The sequence below is a fragment of the Myotis nattereri genome (assembly GCF_964212035.1).
Source record: "Myotis nattereri genome assembly, chromosome: 9".
In the NCBI taxonomy this organism is placed as follows: Eukaryota; Metazoa; Chordata; class Mammalia; order Chiroptera; family Vespertilionidae; genus Myotis; species Myotis nattereri.
Window position 1 is genome coordinate 9,670,024 of NC_138084.1, and position 19,791 is coordinate 9,689,814.

The window sequence follows — 19,791 nt, forward strand, 5'->3', positions numbered from 1 at the left end:
TGAAAGCGAATGGGGAAATCAGCCTCAGGTCCTGTCTTTACTTGCACAGTCAGTCCGCCTCCCAGGCTGCTTGTCTCAGCAGGACCAGCCTCTTCCTGCCTTTGGTCCTGGCAGTTGGTGATGGGGCCGGAGGAGGAGGAGATGGTATTTGCCTCTCTCTCGGGTGAAGTGTTTCTCTACAGAGCTGTTCTCTGGCCTCAGAGGAGAGCGGGGCTCTTCGGGACAGTTGAATGCAGTAGCTTCCTTCTCAGTCTGGAAACTTTGGAGTTTCCCAGAGTCCACTTCTTCCCCAGAAGCCCAAGCTTGGATTTTTCTGGTCGTGGATGGGGGGGTGGAGGGAGGATCAGCTCCAAGGGCATAAAATGTCCATCGATCACTCAGTGGGGTGTTCAACTCTCTCATTTCCAAAAATATCTGTAATTTCCTTAAACTGCTTAGTTCTGCTCTCTTCTCCAGAAAGGAAGGTCAGACCACGCCCAGCCGCACCTCTGACGTGACTAAGACTTTTACACCTTAGGGGAGTGTTTGCGTTTCTGTCAGGTTCTCATCTAGCTTTTAGCTTCATGAGAACGTGCCTGCAGACTGTTGTTCAGGTTGAAACAGACGATTATCAAAGCTCAAATGATTTTTCATGGTATAAATACAGTGTCACTTAGAACCCAGGGGTCCCCTTGGGAGAGCTGTGGCCAGTCCTCCCAAGGTTTTATCTTCCCTTGAGAGAAGTGAAAAGTTTGACATTTTTTAAAGCACATGTTATACACCCAGGTCAGTGCTGTTGCTTTACGAATATTTATTACCCAACTCCCATAAACCTCTCTTTGAGGTACCCAGGAAATATCCATTGAGTAAATGAATGACTGAATTTCCTTGGAGCCATTTCACAGGCTGAGAAACTGAGGCTCATAAAGGTGAAGTAACTTGCCTAAGAATGAATGGTTCAACTCCTACGTGGTGGGGCTAGAATTCAATTCTGAACTCTCCTTTCCTTTTAACATCACACCACAAGTTCCCTCCCGTTCAGCCTCATGGGCTGAATCCTGTTCTTCCATCCCTAGGACTGGAGGCCTTGAAAATCAAGGTGTTTCCTCTTCCGAAGAATCTGGATTTTTTTCTTGCAAGCGAAGGGCCTTGAAACAATTAAGAACTACTGGGAGTTATCTTCAGGAAGGGAGGAGGTGGGGATGTCCCTCTCTCCTCATTGTAAGGACAGTGGAACCCCCAAGACCACCAATGATCAGGGAGCCAGTTGGAGGTGGGCGTCTGGACTCCCCATTTTGCCGGTGGGGGCTGCTTAGCAGCGCCTCACTTGAGGATTGTCTCACGCCTGAAGAATGGTTTGAGTTGGCTCACGATGCTAAAATTCACTGCAGGGAGCACTGGGGCTGCTTGTAGTAATTTAGGGGAAGTCTCTCTAAGGAAATCAGCAATTCTGCTGGTTTCCTCTTAATTGAAACCATTCTTTCCCTCCAGCTTCAGTGGGGCAGGTTCTAGTCTCTGCATGTGCTGGAGGCGTTTATTTGGTGTAATCTGAGAGCAGGATGCTGGTAACTCGCTCTTGTTTTGTCTATTGTTTCTTTGTGCTGGCCAGTCCACTCTGCTTAATGCATTAATCACACCACCGCTGGCCTGGTTCCCCAGTGAAGTGCCACAACCCTGCAGGCGAGAGGGGGCCACTGGGGTTTCTGGAGTGTTGAGAGAACAGTCACAAAAAACATAGATTTCTCCATATATAGAGAGAGGGCTGGGTTGGCTGGGGACCTGGGGATCATCAAATCCAACTTCTTCCTGGTCGGCTACAGAAACTGAAGTCTCCAAGTACTGACAGCCTGTCCCTGGGAAGTCCAGAATTAGACCCCAGGTCACTAGACTCAGCCTACTGCTTTCCCACTAACCCAAAGAAACATCTTCTGGGCTCCATACCATATAGATCACACACTGGGGATATAAAGATGGAACCCACTTTGATTATGTGGGTTATGACTTTAGACAGGCTTCTTCCTAGACTATTCTATAGACAGTCTATCTATCATCTCTCCATCCATCCATCCACCCATCCATTATCTAGTAAAAATACATATTATGTAGAGTAAGAACTCATGGATCTGGATAAGTAGGTTTCTGGCTCGTAACTGGAGGTCTTTGAGTGATACAGCAAGAAGCTGACCAGTTCACCAAGAATTAAGTCAGAATATGAGACACTTGGTATTTAAACTGCTTTAAATGTATTTTAATCTTTGAGGTGATCGGCTCATATTTATCAATATCAGGCATTTTTCTAGTGTCAGGTACTTTGCTAAGTGTTTCAAAGGCATTTAGTCATTAAATCCCCAAAAGTATCTCATGATATAGACATTGCCTCAACTTTACAAATGAAGAAACAGAGGCTTAAAGGTCAAGAAACATGGCATGCCTACCATCCCACAAGAGCCCAAGGTGGGACGTGAACCCAAATCTGTGTGATATGAAAGACTGTGAACATGGCCACTACGCCAGCTTACACTACCTTGGGGGTACATAGCCGCTATCGCCAGTTACCCGTGGCTATAACATAAGGGATACTGAAGACACCAGGTGGCCAGGAGGCGTGGAGGGCTTGTGAGTGGACGCATCACAGTAGTACTCTGATGGGCTGCTCTATCAGTCTGATTTGTCTCCTAGAAGTTCAGGCCAAGACCCAGAGGGGCAGAGGCACCCCACTTCCACCAACTCTGTACCCGCTTATGACTCAAATGGAGCTCTTCTCCTAGAAACCGGGTCATTCAGTTGCCACAGGTTTTGCCTTCCACGTCTCCAATATCCTCTACTAACTCCAAATTCTGGAGACTTCGCTTTAGGGACCCTGGAAAGCAAAAGGAATTCCAAATCTCATTTACTCTGAATGTGTGAGGGGGGAGTATTCCCTTTCACCAGGTATCTGAGCTGATCTGACCCAAAGCCCCATAATAAATAAGTAAAATGTGCCCCTAAGTTCATAGAAGAGTGAGTGTCAGACCACGGAGACTGCCTGACAGGCAGCCCCTGTCATTCTCTATGGTAGCATTGCCTGGTGTTTTCGGTGTGGCACTATCACTACTTGAGATTGCCTTATTTGTACATTAATCATTTACCTGTATACTGTCTGTCTCCCCATACTACAGTGTCAGCAGTTTAAGGGCAGGGACCTTGTATGTCTCCCCAGCACCCAGGATCATGTCTGACATCTAACATCTGCATCTTCTAGAAGATGCGTTGAATTGATGTCTGGGCCATGCCCTAGGCCAGTGATGGCGAACCTATGACACGCGAACTCATTTTTTTGGTTGATTTTTCTTTGTTAAATGGCATTTAAATATATAAAATAAATATCAAAAACATAAGTCTTTGTTTTACTATGGTTGCAAATATCAAAAAATTTCTCTATGTGACACGGCACCAGAGTTAAGTTAGGGTTTTTCAAAATGCTGACACGCTGAGCTCAAAACGTTCGCCATCACTGCCCTAGGCGGACTAGTGGCAATTTGGGAGGCAACGATTTCACAGGAAGAGGCCCTGTCCTACTCATCTTGATGTTTCCAGAGCACCTCTCAAATGCCTGTGGTGAAAGGCACTTAGGCCTTCACCAAGTGTGGTCTCTTGCCATCTTTGATGGCCACTAATTTGAAGGAAACTCAAGACCTTATTTTCTTTGACAACTTCACAGAAGGGTCATTTGTAACTTCCTCCATCAACCTCCTGGTTCTGTTCATGGGCCACACTCCTTCAAAGCAGGATGTTATGCTTGGCCCACTCCAGATGAACATAAAATGGTAAAGACTTTCGTCCAAATCCTGTGGCTTGAGTAGGATTTAAAAACTTGTCAGAAGTCGAGTTTTCTGGAGCCTGGCACTTGAGGCCGGCATCTGTGGTTACAGAGATCTCACAGATTGAAAGCTGGGGAAGAGGTGTGAATTACAAGCTATTAGCTCACAGGGCAATTGGAACCGGACTGATCTTGGCAATCTTTTGGCCCAGATTTTTCAAAATGTACCCACAATCCAGCCTCTCCCTCTGCAGGGCTTCTGCTTTGAGATATTTGGGTTGCTTATAAAAAATATCTGAAGAAGGAATGGTGGTGGGTTGTTGGACTGGGAAAGAGAGCCTGCCTTTTGAACACACACACACACACACACACACACACACACACCTCTCTTTCCTTTAGCACCTGATAGAGTCAGACAGAGGGAATGAGAACAGAGAGAGATTGAGTTATTAAAATGAGACTTGATGATTTTTGAGCCCAGCACATTCAGAATTTGTGGGAATCTAGAACTTTCCATGGTCACTTGCAATACTTGTTGCAAAAAATGCTGTGATGCTGTGTTACTACATCATTTCACTGTATCTGAAGAGGAAAGAGGTAACCTAAAGATGTGTGTTTTGCCTGGCTGGTGTGGCTCAGTGGTTGAGCATCGACCTATGAACCAGGCAGTCATGGTTTTATTCTAGGCCAGGGCACATGCCCAGGTTGTGGGCTCCATCCCCAGTGTAGGACATGCAGGAGGCAGCCAGCCAATCACCTCAGTTTCTGGTTCAGTAAGTTCTGTCAAGCCCACTGCTACCCAGCCCCAGTCCCTGTAGAATAAGATTGGAAATTCAGACTTTGCTATATTTTCCTTACGGGGTGAACCAGGGACAATCTTTAGGGAGAACTTTAAATTGTAAGGTGCTTTTATTCTTGAGACCAAGGGGGAAAAACACAAAAATAGTAATGGCGAGCCTGGATCACATGTAAAGCACTTTCCACAGCGCCTTTCATTTGGGCTGCAGCCTTGAGCGGCAGAGCCTGTGCCAAGTACTTAACCTGCTGACTCTCTGTTTCCATGGCTCTCACGTGGGGTGACTAACCCTCTTAGGGAGCCCCCGGCGCTTTGCAGGCCTTGTGGAGTGGTAGTTATCATTGTTATGATTGGCACCTACTGTGGTGGTTTCCAGAGTGTTCCACTGAGTCTCCTAAACCGTTGTGCAGGGTGTCAGGACCATCGGTGGGGTGGGGTAGGGTGGGGGCTGGGCAAGAATGAGCAGTGGATGGATGGAGGGTCTGGGGTCTGTCTCTCACCCGCACTCCAGCTCTCACTGGGACAGCTCTGCTTTTACTTTCTAAATATTGTGGTTCTGCCTGCGACCTCATGGTGGGAGGGAGAAACAGTCTGAAATCCATACCTCTTCTCCCTGAGAGCCGCCACTTTCCCCCGTAGCAACCAGGGAGAAAAATGGAGAGAATTCTGCCTCGAAAATCTGGTGCAGGTCTGGATTTTACTCAAATTCTGTAAGACATTGAGGCTCTGAATCTCTTGTCCCTTAGTTTCTTCATCTGTAAAAGTCAACCAGTTCTTCCAAATGCTGGTTACAGACCTGAGCAAAATCTTTACATGAATTAGGTGATGTATCCATAATTGTAACAGCCTCAGAAAAAACATCTAGTTAAGGAGTGGGATCCTTTGTGTGTTTTTTTGTTTTTGATTTGCAACAGGAAAACCCTATGCAGGCCCCTGAGATGCTTTTTAGTTTCATTTAACCACATCCTGGGTTTGTGCTAGTCAACCTGCTAAACAGATAGGAGCCAAAAAAGAAGAAAGCAAAGGTTGCAAGGCTAGAGTGAGCAGTTTCCTGGTCGCTATGGCAACACGCAGGGGCATACCCTGGGGTTTCTTTCCCTTGGCCATCTTCCTGGAGGCTCACTCACCAAAAACGACTTGGCCTTTCAGAATCCTGCATTGAGGTAGCAGTTCTGGGGCACATCTTCCTTTGCCAGAAAGACCGTTGGACCCAGGGTGTGGAGTGGGAGCCTGAACAGGCTCTCCCCGCCTTCTCCCCTCCCCCAGGTCCCATCCTCCCAGGAGGAGGCAGGGGCAGGGTTCTGCAGACTGTGAAACAACCAAAGAGCTTCACTGAGTCTAGTCAGTTGTTGGAGGCCTTGACTGAAGGGCAGAGTAGTGCTGAGAACCCATTGGGCTCTTCTCTGGATCCCTGTTGGTTCCATGTTGGCAGGCAGAGAGGTCAGGGGCTACAGCCGGGCACCAAGGAGTTGGGGTGCATTTCCTTTCTAAGTGCTACGAGATGAATAGTTCAATGGAAAGGCACCCAGGACATTCTGGAGGAAACTCTCTGGGTATGATGGTGCATGACTATTTTCTCTGCTCCTTAAACCCTCACCCACCTCCTGAGCAGCTCCGGCAGAGACTGAGTCCCTCCAGACTCATGGTCTGCACTGAGAAGCCAAAGGCAATTCGGCCACCGAGTGTGATTTTGGCCTCAATCAGACGTAGATGCTGAACAATAGAGCCTTTCTCCAGGAGCCCATCACATGGGCGTCAGGGGATGCAGGCAAGTGCATGGGGGCAGCAGGAAGGCGTGCCAGTCTTCTGGATGGGCGGGCCTGGGTGCCAGTAGGGGTTGGAATAGCTAAGAAGGCTCCCAGATGGAAACTTCTGGGCTCCAAAGACCTCCATGGAATAAATGAAAACCAGAATGCCTTCTTTGTCTTGTTACGACAGTGGATTATAACTTGATTGGGAATGGCTTGCTCTGATCTCTCATAAAAGCAGTTCAGTATAGTAAGAGCACTGGTCGGGGAGTCAGGAGTTTAGCAACCATGGACCCCTAAGGTCCAGCTTTTTCTCAGAACTGGCTGGGGGACCGTGCTCAGTCATTCTGGATTTTGTTTTCTATTGTGTTTCAAGAGAATTGGATTAGAAGCTGTCTGTTGTCCCTCCTGGCTTTAAACACAGATGATCCAATTAGCGATGATGGGAATCAAGAAGAAATTGACTTTTTCTTTTCCTACTTTGATGAGAATCATACTTTTAGTTTTGTGAGTTGCATAATCTTTTTCAGACATGAACTCAACATATCAGAAGACAGAAACAGAATCCTGGCTATTTCATGATAAACACTATAAAAATTTTTTTAAGTGGAAAACTCATCAGTGCTTTGGGCTGCCACTGCCCAAGAGGCTTGCGTGCGACAGACTCACAGGAGCTCCATGGAGCCAGTTGCGATCAACCCGAAGTCCCTGCTCCAGATTGGCCTGGTGTCTCAGCTGGGACTGTGAGAGTTCAGATTGGGCAGCAGACATCTCTTAATGCCACCAGGGCACTCTGTGGTCTGGCATCCCAGGCCTGGGCCAACCCTGCATCTCAGGGTCTTCCGTTCCCCCTGTCTGACTTTGGCCAGAGCCCTCAGGCTGTGAAGGAAGAAAGAGGTCTAAGCTGTAGCTTGGGCTGGATTCTCAATTCCCAAGGAATTGTGGGAAGAGGACAGGTAGAATCAGAACGAGGTAGCCAGCCCAATGTTGGGGAAAGCAGGTGAACATGGAAAGCTCAAAATCTTCTCCCCAGGGAGAATGTGGCAGTTCCACCAGTGAGGGGAACCTTTCCAAGCTCTTGGGCAAAGGGCCCTGCCCTTTTAAGCCTTATGGTCTGGAATCAAGAGAAATAGGATCTTAAAATAATATTCAACAAGCTCAAATTCCTCTCTCCAGAGCTCTCTTTTAATGCTCACCTTTCCACACTTTAAAAACCATATGGAGTCCTGGCTGGGCTCAGTTGGTTGGAGCATTGTCCCATGCACTGAAAGGTAGGTTCCATTCCCGGTCAGGGCACATACCCAGGTTGCAGTTTTGGTCCCAGTTGAGGCACCATTGGGAGGCAACCAATCAATGCTTCTCTCTCACATCGATGTTTCTCTCCCCCCCTCTTCCTCTCTCTAAAAATCCATTAGAAAAAATCACACGGAGGATAAGTGGGTTTCCTGTTGTTCTAGCATCTGCCCCATGACCAATTTAACACTGCGAGGTGATCAGCTGGACTGCCCAGTCTGAAACCCGGGCTCACGGCTTACTAGCTCCAGGTACTCATGTCTTCTCAATGAATCAGTTACCTTCTGTGAAAAATTGAGGCTAATACAAAACATAGAGTTGTTGTGAGGATAAAATGAATTCTTACAAGGAAACTGTTGAAAACCGCATATGGCCTAGAGTAGGTGCTGAGTGCATGCTCGCTGTTGTCATCATGGCATGAGAACTGCACAGTCATTGAGTCATGGGAACTGGCTTTATCCCCATCTCCAAGACAAACCAACTTCTTCAGAGACCAAATCAGTAGAAAAGAAACATTTAATTCTGCTGCATCCCTCTTGAGATGACAGATAGGGACCAGACACATCTGGGTGGTGCGTGTTGGAAAATAAATTAGTTTATTTTGGACCATCTGGAGAAGTCTGTTTTGGAGATCTGAGGTCTCTGGCACAGTATGATGACAGATCATCGGCTGGTGGTCCTCCTGTGAGACCCCTATGTCTGGCATCCTCCCTCGGGAGATCTGGCCTCAGAAATGGCCCCGTGATGTGCCCATCGCTGAGAAGACCATTTTTAGAATTTGGACAAAGCCAGTTACAAAACTGAAAGTTGGTCTCTGAAACATTTGTTTCCAGGGAAAACAGCAAAGTTTCTCAGAAGCAAATGCTTTCGGTTGAAGAACATATTAAGTGTCCAATAGGGAATTCTCAACAAGGCCCAGCTGGCGATTCTTCAGACATGATGTGGGGAATGGATCTGAGAGGGGCTCTTTTTGCACCCCACACATGGGCTTGCCCTGTCAGGGAAGGAGGAGAAAGAGAACATTCATTCATTCACTTGTTTAACATGTGCCTATTTTATGCACTACTGTGCTGGGTACTGGGGACATGGTGATGAAGGAGAGACGTCTGCTGTCATAAAGCCCACAGGGAAGTTCCAAAATTCCGGAATCCTGGAATTTGATTACTGAAGAGACCTTGGAGAGAACAATCCTTGTAATTATGTTTTTGTTTTGTTTTTAATCCTCACTTAAGGACATGCTTAGAGAGAGGAAGAGAGAGAGGGAAGGGGGGAGAGAGGGAGGGAGAGAGAGGGGCGGGGGGGGGGGGAGAGAGAGGCAGGGGAGAGAAAGAGAAAGAGAGAGAGAAACATCAATGTGAGATAGAAACATTGATTGATTGCCTTCCGTGCATGCCCTGACTGGAGATTGAACCCACAACCCAGGTATGTGTCCTGACCAGGAATACAACTGGCCACCAACTGAGCCACACCAGCCGGACTCCTTTAATTCTTTATGTGTTTGTGTCACAGACTTCTTTGAGAAACTAATGAGATCCCAAGGATGTTGTTCCCATTAAAACACCTACACACACACACACACACACACACACACACACACACACACGCACACATGCACATACTATATATGTACACACAAATTTTGCATATAATTTCACAGTTGTATAGATCCCCTGAAAATCAGCGTGCAGATTCCAGGTTGAAAACTTCCATGGCTAGCCAGCGGTGTGACACCCCACCCCACCCACCTCTCAGGAAAGTTTGGGAAGATGTAGGTAATGGCAAGTTGGGTGAAAATTACACAGTGCTGTACTCCCAGCAGATCCTGTGATTTTCTACTCAGGAAACAACTGGGGTAAAAACCAAGAAGCTGTTCGTCTCAGGCCCTGGAATTTAGGCAAAGTTTCGAAACGAGGTGGGGTGATTTTACTAAAGAAACCTATTTCCCTTGATCTGAGGCTGGTGGAAAAGAAAGTTAAGATTAGTGGTGTCATGGGTCAGCTATGGCTTATCCAAGTAAGAATGACCTTACCCAGAACCTGCCATAATTGGCAGCATAGCACAGAGGTTAGAATACTGAACTACCAACCTTCCTGTGAGTTTGGTGCCAGAGTAGGTTAAACAATAGACACTCTTAGAGAGCTCCTTTTTGAAATCTTCCTAAAAGCTCACACTGATAAACTTCTTCCCATGTTGGTGAAGAGATCCCTGGGTGCTGGGCCCCGTGACCCCTCTGTCCTCTTGGCCACCTTAATGGCCCGGGTGGCATTTCTCCCTCCAGAGGGCCTCCACCCTGAATCTAAAAGTGGCCTCAACCCATTAAAGTTGCCCTTTGGGTGTCTCAGAGGGAGGAACTTGGGACTGCTCATTTATTACATGATACAGGAGATTTATTGGAGACCAGAGGGCTCAACGGAAAACGTTCTTGATTTATTTCCAGTTGGAACGGCTTGTTTGAAAGACCCATCAGCCAGTTGCTATAAGCCTCTTGAGTCACAGCAGATCCCTAATCACAGGGGCCTCTGTTTCTCAGGAGAGGCGTACAGACATCTCAGGAGTCCTGTGTGTCTGCAGGGTTTGCAGCATGGCCAGTACTACTGCCACAGACACGGGCTCGCCAGTGATCTGTGGTCATGGCTATTCACGCCTCAGCCTTGCTCTAACTTTACTTAGACCTTGGGAATATTAGCAGCCATACATTGGGGGCTGAGAGGCCATAAAAAGTTCCTTAAATCAAGTGTACAGTTAAGTAGTGGATAAGCCTGTGGACTCTTGGTGCCAGACTGGCTGGATTTGAATCCCAGCTCCATCATTGCCAGCTCTGGGAACCTGGGCATGTTTCCCCCCTCTCTGTGCCTCAGTCTCTGTATCTGGAAAGTGGGGATAATAATGGAACCCATTTCCTAGGGTTGTTTTAAGGGTAAAATGAGTCAGTCCTTGTAAAGTGCTTAGAATAGTGCCCGGCATATACATAATAAACACACAAGATGTATTTATTGTGTTATTGCCGTTGGTACTATTAACAATACCCTTTGGGGTAAGAATTTTGGTTTGCATAAGTGTTGAGGAAGCCCTTTGGGAAGTCATCATAAGTTATCAGGACTGGAAGGACCATCCCTGAAGGTCTGGTCCCTTTTAACATATGAAGGACCCAGAAGGAAGGAACTGTGAACATTCATGAGCTAGTTGACCTGAAATGAAGTTTTGGCACCATCTTCGCAATTCCAGATGGCCGAATGCCGTCAGGATTAAGAGTTGGGCTTTTTCATGAGATTAAGATAAGTGTATGTTGTGGAATTTTCACATTTGCATAGAATCTCTTCATTCATTTGGCAGCCCTTGGCTGATGCCTGCTGTCTGTCAGACCTTGTTTAAACCTGGGGCTGAAGATTAAGTTTACCTGTTTCTTCCTGTCTTGGCTGAGCAGAGTACACACAACCACACACCACTACTTGCATACACACATACAGACACACTCTCACAATGCATGCAGGTATTGTCTATCAAGTTACATTGGCTGCGGCACGAAGGGTTTTATTCTAAAGTCTCAACCTGAATTGGTTCCTGTTGCCTTTGCATATCTGTGTGCCAGGTAGCAAACTAGAATCTATTTTAATAAGACAGAAACTGCCATGGAGCGCCAAACCTCTGCCACGCCTCAGCCTTTCTTTTTAACCGGGAGTGACAGCAGCCGCCTGGCTGAGCACGGACAGGCAGTGGGCCTCTCCTGCCATCTACTGAAGTCTCCCCTCCCAGCCTCGCCTCCAAGAAGTGAATGGGGACGCTTTGTTTTTCCTTGGTGGCTAGACCCCCGAAAAGGCTGCCACCCAGTGTGACAGGTTCCCTTTGCTAAGATTGGCCAACAGACGCCAAAGCTGAAAATGTCCGTAAAAACAAACAGTATTTCAAAAGGTTCCCTCCTCTCTGCTTCTTTTGCTTCATCAGCCACGTGCTGTGTGACTGGCTAAGGGGGACACCGTTACAGGCAAAAAGGAATGAATCTCACACCATAACACATGTTCTCCATTTCTCCTACTTCTGAGGTTTTTTAAAGCACCTCCATGCTCATGATGCAAACAAAGGCAAAAACCAGTTGAGTTGGCTTACTACTATGTCTTTTCAAAGCATCATTGCTTGTTTCTTCTCTCACTGTTTTCCGTCAGGAAAGGGCATACAGAAGTTTAAACAGTTCACTTTCACCACACTTTGCATTTGTCTGACACTGTTTTCTAGGGGTGGGAAGCTGCTTCCTGCTCAGAAGGAGAGAGTCCTTGTTGCCTGTATAGCTCAATCATACTGACCCTCTCTCTGCTCTCATGTCCCAGTAGCATAGGCGTTCCTCTCTCCTTCAGAGCAAAACATTGTTCTAATAACACAAGGTCCTAGGGCAAGTGGCAAGGTGGTTTGGAACATGGGTTTGATATCTAAACAGATCTAAGATGAAATTCCAGCTCTGCCACTTAATAGCTGGGAAAGTTGCTTACTTTTTCTGAGCTTTAGTTTTTCCACCTATAAGTAATATGTACAGATACACATTAAAAACACCGCCCCCCCCCCTCCCCGCCGGGGTTCTCAGAAGCTGATGCAACACAGAACCCCAGAGGTTCCGGGTACCCAGGGACAATGCAGTAGTGGGCTTCCCCTACCTGGGCTATTGGCTCAGAGTATAGAACAAAGCACCTGAGATTCTGGAAAGTGACTACAGGCTTGAGACGGAAATCCTCACTTCCTTGGGCAACTCAGTTTTCTGAGTCTCAATGTTCTTGCTGATTAATATGCAGAATCTTCCTGATGATCTGCAGACCTGCACACATGAGAGAGAGTTTGAGTTAAAGCCAGATCTGTCGGAATCCAGACCTGGCTCGTAACTAACACAGTGATGCCTGGTCTGGCACAAGGTCCACCAGTCCCCAAGGAACTGTCGGCAAGAATCCAGGAGTCCTCCTCTCTTGGAGGCTCAAGGAAGTGCTCAGGAGGAATTAGGCTTCACCAGGACGGTGCCAATAACGTAACCTTTCGGTGTTGGAGCTTACTCAAGTGCACACTGGGATAACAGTTCCAGAAAAATAATGAGATTTTAATGAAGGCCTTTTCAGTCTTTTGAGATTGTTACAGAGGATCCTATGGAACCAGAGGATCGATCGTTCAGCTCCTTATTGAGATTTCAGATTAATATCTGCAAAACTCCCAGAAGTCCTTGGCTTAGATCACTTTCACCAACGAATAGCAGTTAGGTTTCCTAGGGGATGTCGTTAACTCTTGGGAGCAAACATCAGGCCTCAGACCTACCTGTCAAGATGTTACAAGTGTGTTTTTGAAGATGTTTTAATGAGTCGTTCATTCATTCAACAATATTTGTTGAGCATCCCCTCTCTGTCAGGTACTGTTGTGGGCATTAGAACACAGCTGTAAACCAGTGGAAGACCTTTCCTTTTTTTTTGGAGCTTCCATCACAGAAAGGGCAGATGGATAGTAACTAAATGCACAAATAAATAAACACGTTGCTGTGAAGACACAAACGCCAGGTGAGGTGAGGGAGGCGCCGAGAATTGGATTAGAGTGTTCAGGGAAGGACGCTAAGAGGTGATGTGGAGTTGACAAACAAGAATGGGATAATCCGAGGACAGAACATTCCAGACAGAGGGAAAGGCAGATATGAATGTTGGAAGGTGGGAAAGAGCCCAGAATGCCCAAAGGAACCGAAGGGATGCTCTGTACCTGGAGCAGAGCTAGCTACTTAAAGTTTAGAGAGGGAGATAGGAGCCAGAACACGTAGATCTTATCAGCAGATAAGATCTTATTTATTCTGGGTGGAGCCGGAAGCCCGTGGAGATTCTAAGCAAGGGAGCAAGACCACACGATTGTGGGAAAATACACGTAATATAAAATTAAGTGGGGAGAAAAGACTCCCAAATCTAAAATTGTATATTTAGTATTATTTTAACTAGAAACACACATACACATATTCAGAAAACAAACTAAAAGAAGATGCAACAAAATGTTTAAAATGTTAGCCATGCTTTCTTAGTGGTGGACTGGCTTTTACTTCCTTCCTTTCCAGAATTTTGTAAGTTTTCAACAAGTTTGTATTGCTTTAATAATCAGACATAAGTCATATGCTTTTTATTTTTACTTATTCATTCACTTATTGAGGGATATCTTGGTTGATTGCAAAGTTTGGCAATTGTGAACAAACAGCTGTGTGTAGGTTTTTGTGTAGACGTAAGTTCTCAGCTCCTTTGTGGAACTACCCAGGAGTGCGATCGCTGAATCAGATAGTAAGAGAATGCTTAGTTTTGTAAGAAACCGTCAAATGGCCTTTTAAAGTGGCTGCGCCATTAGAGACAAACTGAGGCTTATTCAACATTTGAAGAGTTTGAGCAAAATTCGATTTCAAGCAAGCAGCGCCAAACCCAACGTGGTTAGCAGCGCTCCCAATCATATGCTTTTAAAGGAGTTTGTTGTGCAGCAATTGATGGAGAGGAAGTCGGAGGGATGGGACTTTACTGTGTCTTAGCTCAGATTTGAGCCTAGTCACTAGTGTGATGGTGCTTTGGAATGTTGGAGCAGTAGAGAAGTTTATTTGGCTTTTTGAACGAGGCTGCTCAAAAACAAACTTCTTACCCCTCCCTCATTATGTATGCAAACGAATATTAACATTTCTTGTTTCATCCCATAGATTTGAATGTAACCTGCCGGTACGCAGGCGTATTCCATGTGGAGAAAAATGGTCGCTACAGCATCTCACGGACTGAGGCAGCTGACCTCTGCAAGGCTTTCGATTGCACCCTGCCCACCATGGCCCAGATGGAGGAAGCCTGGCGAGCGGGGTTTGAGACCTGCAGGTGAGAGCCCACTGAGAGTGCTGGCTGTCTGGGCCGAGGGGGTGGGGCTTAGCTCCGGGAAGGCTCCTCCCTGGTATCTGATTGGGTGATTGCCTATTGGCCTCACCTATTAATTTGGCCCGTCAATCTGGAACTTGCCTGACTGCGGAAATTTAAAGCCCTCTAAAGACACCCTTGTAAATGATAGCGGGGCTGCCCAGAGGAGGCCATTAAGGGTCAACAGCCAGAATCCTAATGCCTGCCGTGCTTCCACATGGCGCTCTCCTGGCTTTGAAGAAACGTGCAATATTATTGTCGGAACCGCAAGAAAACGTAAACCAAATAACAGGGATTAAAATAAATATGTGCCTGGCGGAGTCTAGGCCCTGCAGACTTGGCTTAAAGCAGATTTTTCAAGCAACCTTCTCTTTCTGTTTGTTTCTTTCTCTTCTATGTTGCTTTAGTTTGAGAGGGTTGAAAAAAGGGGGGCATGAAAATTATTAAGACAAATTACTAGCGACTGGGAAAGAATGGGAGGGACTCAGGAGGGCCTCCTGGGAGGCTTCTGTGGAGACCACGTGCTCCGTGGAGCTTTCCTCAAACCCTCGGTGGAGGGGTGCACTTTAAGAGCAAGCTGTGGTGAAGGCCACAGTGAAGTGTATGCTTTGGTTGGCTTCCACTAGACACACTCTAAGTCATCCGAACAACTGCTCGGTTTCCATCCCAGTCCACCGCTACCCCTTCTGTGCTTTTGCAATGGAATGACACCAGGAACATTCAATACATCAATCTCCGCCCTTGGTTAGAGAGTAAGATACCCACTTTATGAGCGGTAGCGGAGGCTCTTGCTCAAAAGGAAAACCTTTATGTCTTCAACAGTAACTTGCAGCAATCTACATTTCAGGTGCTCAACTAGCCACAAATGGCTAGTGGCTCCTGTATGGAACAGCATTGATTACAGACTGTGTCCATGATCACAGACAGTTGTATCGCGCAGCATTGCTCTAAAGCAGAGAGCGGCTGTAGAAGACATCTGTATGCATTCAGAGATATGTTGGCGAGAACATGAAAGGAGCAGAGAAAGGGAGCTAGCTCTGCTGGCTGCTCACCCTGCGCTGTGGTCTGCAATGAAGGAAGACCAGTTAGCACATCCATTGATTGTATTCCCAAGACTAATTTTTTAAACATGGCTGGGACTAGGTCAGCAAGAGAAATCCACTAAGGGAGTGGATTTAGTGAGCTGAATTTTGATTGTGAAATGCAGACAAGGCCTACTTATAGAATACAGACATGTTCTCCTAGGCCAGTGGTTCTCAACCTTCTGGCCCTTTAAATACAGTTCCTCATGTTGTGACCCAACCATAAAATTATTTTCATTGCTACTTCATAACGGTCATGTTGTTACTGTTATGAATCATAATGTAAATATCTGCTATGCAGGATGGTCTTAGGCGACCCCTGTGAAAGGGTCATTCGACCGTCAAAGGGGTCGTGACCCAGAGGTTGAGAACCACTGCCCTAGGCTGTAAAAGAGGGAAGTTATTACTCTTTCCACTGCCCAATCATTGAGTGCACAGATGCTGGAGTCCACAACCCCTCACTTGACCCTTGAAGGGCACCACGGTAGATTATATTACCCTACTTATGGGTGAAGCAAGAAAAGCTCAGAGAAGTTCCCCAGCTCGCCCTGGGCCACATCACTGGCATGGGGAGGAATCCAGATTCAGGTCCTACTTTGCCTGAGCTCAGGGCAAGATTTTAATGACCAAACCCCAAGGAAGGACTGAGAGCAAAGGGGAGATGCAGGTATGATGCACGGATTTGCTGAGTATTTCTTTTCTCCCTGTGAACAGCAACCTACTCATGCAATATACACACACATGTAAATGTTAATATCCCCAAATGTACAGTGTGACACCAAAACTGGCCGCGACACACAAAACTGGCCGTCGACGTGATGTGGCAAAAACTCAAGAATAACTTAACAAAGGGAATGTAGGTTCTAGATCAGTGGTTCTCAACCTTCCTAATGCCACGACCCTTTAATACAGTTCCTCATGTTGTGGTGACCCCCAACCATAAAATTATTTTCGTTGCTACTTCATAACTGTAATTTTGCTACTGTTATGAATCGTCATGTAAATATCTGATATGCAGGATGTATTTTCATTGTTACAAATTGAACATAATGAAAGCATAGTGATTAATCGCAAAAACAATATGTAATTACATATGTGTTTTCCGATGGTCTTAGGCAATCCCTGTGAAAGGGTTGTTCGACCCCCAAAGGGGTCGCGACCCACAGGTTGAGAACCGCTGTTCTAGATTGTCAGTGTACAACAGACTTGGTGCATGCAGTGAGGGTGGGATGGGAGTAGGCTCACCAGGTATTATCATTTAAAAAAGAAAAAGAGAAACACTGTGCCAAAGAAATCTATGGTTCCACCCATAGCTGAAAGTAAGCATTGCAAAACGCATTTCCATAATTTCACTTAGGTAGCAATGAATCAGCTATGTGCCATAGCACAGATGGCAGAGACTCAGGCTATGAGAAAACCTTAGCTGTCTGCCCCACCCTGATTAGTAGCAATTCTCAGATATATGGAAACTTACTGACATTTAATTGCGACCCCTCCCCCCACCAAGCTAAGGAGTCTTTGGAGAAACCAGTCTGTCTGTTTAGATGAGGAATTAGTCATGCAAGCTGCAATTGCAACATAGACTTAATGAGTTCTATGTGCTTGGAAATTTCAAACTCACAGCCATTTCCACGGGTCTTGCAGGGTCATGCACTATTGTTGCTATCGTCAGGAGAGATTAAAAGGATCAAAGCTGTGCCTTAGCTTTGCATTTTTCAAAAAACCTACTGGATTTAGCTTCTCCTTCTCTGCCTTTCCCCTGCCACCACCTCGTCCCTTGCAAATTTTTTGTTTGGGGCATTTATATTCCGGAGAAATGGTGCAGTGAGTAGCCACCATGATGCTGATGGAAGAGGCTGGGTGCTGTATGTTTTATCTGAAAGGGTCTCCAGCTCCAACATGCTCCCAGAAATACCTTGGTTGGGGCAGAGCAGTTTAAGTGCTTCTCTGGCTGTGATGCTTCTGGAAAATTCCTGAGCTAAATGAGGCATTGCTATCTACTGACTTAATCGCTGTTACTCCTATTTTAATGACGGTCAATTTACTTCCAACGGCAATGAAATTCTGCCTGGGATGTTCATGAAGTGAAATGCTCATGTATCTGGCATATGAACAAGCCTTCGTGTGGAGAGTAACGGAGTTTGGAATGAAGGGATCACAGGAAAAGGCGAGGTGGGGAGAGAAACGTGGGGATGGGAAATGAGGCAGATTTGACATTTGTGGGCTGAAGTGATCAGCCACCTAATTCTATCGTAAGGGAGCTGGTCATTTTATGCATTTTCTGAAAAAGTATGAAAGTCATGGGAGCCACCGTGGATCCACATCATAAAGTGGTCATTCTTTTCTCTTCTGTGACTTGGACTTCCTTCTGCTCGTCTAAACTGACTTGACCACAACTTTTATTTGAAACTATTTTCTTTCACGAATCCCTTTTTAAAAAAAAAAAAAGCTTTTATAGAGCCCTAAGTGAAATCACTTTGTTTCTATCAGCCTTGATCCCTCTCACGCTGCCTCTGCTGTTATTTTTGGATTTCACATAACTCACTGGCTGAAACCTTAAACATCCCTTCAGGGTGAGTTGAATGAAGCGTTGCGCTGCATGGCATGTCATTTGATGGGATGGGATGAGATACCGTCACGGCCTCGCAGGTGGCTAACCGCTGCTGTTTCTTTTGCAGGTACGGGTTCATAGAAGGGCACGTGGTGATTCCCCGCATCCACCCCAACCCCATCTGTGCCGCAAACAACACAGGGGTGTACATCCTCACCTCCAACACCTCCCAGTACGACACCTACTGCTACAACGCTTCAGGTTGGTCCCAAGTGGATTGCCTTTGTGTTTGGGATCGCTTTTGGCAGGCAAGCCCGTGGCAGCATTGCCAAGAGCAGTTCAATCTGGGCTTGCGTGGGGGTTCACGGAGCTTCCAGATGTTCGGGGAACATCGGCAGGAGAGAGAAAATTCTTGTCTATAGGGTGCTTGCCTGCTAAGCTGGGGAGGCCAACAAACAGTAAGCTAATAAATATGAAATACCTTCTCTGAAGCTAGGGAGAGAGAAGAGCTGTAAAAAGGAAGGCAGAGCAAGGGGCTTCAGAGTGCTAGGGGAGCTTTCTTCCGAGAAGGTGGTCAGGGAAAGAGCCTCTGAGGAGAAACCCTGCGTGAAATGCAGGAGGGAGCCACGAGCAGAGCGGGTAGCCGGTGCAAAGCCAGGCAGCGTGGGGAGCATCGTGGCCTGTTCCGGAAACAGCAGGGAGGCCAGGCGATCAGAGGAGAGAATGCCAAGGAATGAAGTCGGAGAGGGAAGCAGGCGCCAGATCACCTACGGCCTTGTAGGCCACGGTTGAGAGTTTGGGTTTAGTTCTCAGTGTGATGGGAAGTCACTCAGGGTTTTGGATGGTGGGGTTACAGGAATCCAAGGACAGCATGGGAGTACAAAGCAACTGGCTTAGCTTAGAGGTATTGATCATATGTTGGGGCTGGAGAGAAGGTTGGGAGGACATACGGGTACGCCTTTGACCTTGTCGAGTGTCCCTACCTACCCAAGAGTTGGGGGCCTGACAATTAGAGAATAAGGAAAGACCTTAAAATGTGCATGCTGGGCTGCTGCCTAGGCCCCTTCCTGTCTAAGGGGATTGCTTCCAACTACTGGCCTAAAAACACAAGTTTGCAAGTCTAATTCACAGGCCCCAGCAACACTAAAGAGTTCTTTGCATCGTGAATCTTCAGGGTCTTTTGAGAAGGGTCAAACCCATAAATGTGAATGTTTTGAATGCCAACCATCAAATGTCTTCCTTCTCAAACCGAGCCTTCTGCTCCCCCAAAAGGTTTGAGGTTGTGTGAAGGGGATGATAAAGACACCAGGTAAACTTGACACTTCTACCTGGCGTGCCAGTTTCCCTTAAAGACAGGAAGGGCAGACTTCCTGTCTTTAATTAGCTGGCAAGTGACTGAAGACATTTTCAGTATGAGACAAACACAGATATTGTTAGATAATGACTTAGGGCATTATTTTTATGAGACAAACAGATTTTATATATGGTAGTAGAATATACAATCTGCATGGCTTTTTAATCCAAGAAATTCTGGGATTACATCAGTAGCTTTAGACTATGCCATGCCACCCACTGTTGCATGAGCAGTAGGGATCAGAGTGAGAATTCCGAGGGGAAATCTAGAGTTTAGGAGAAAGAGAAATTACCAGGGCTGGTTAGTTGAAA

The 19,791-nt window shown here is 46.4% G+C and overlaps 1 protein-coding gene across 3 annotated transcripts in view; it reads left to right on the forward strand.

The window, feature by feature from the left end:
- Positions 1–19,791, forward strand: part of CD44 (CD44 molecule (IN blood group)) — a gene marked incomplete at its 5' end in the record, with an annotated part of 88,529 nt that overhangs the window by 20,842 nt on the left and 47,896 nt on the right. For all 3 annotated transcript variants that reach the window (XM_081100436.1, XM_081100435.1, XM_081100437.1), the window contains 2 exons: positions 14,292–14,457; positions 18,254–18,387. In XM_081100436.1, coding sequence (XP_080956562.1) covers positions 14,292–14,457; positions 18,254–18,387 — 300 coding nt within the window. The remainder of the gene's footprint in view (positions 1–14,291; positions 14,458–18,253; positions 18,388–19,791) is intronic.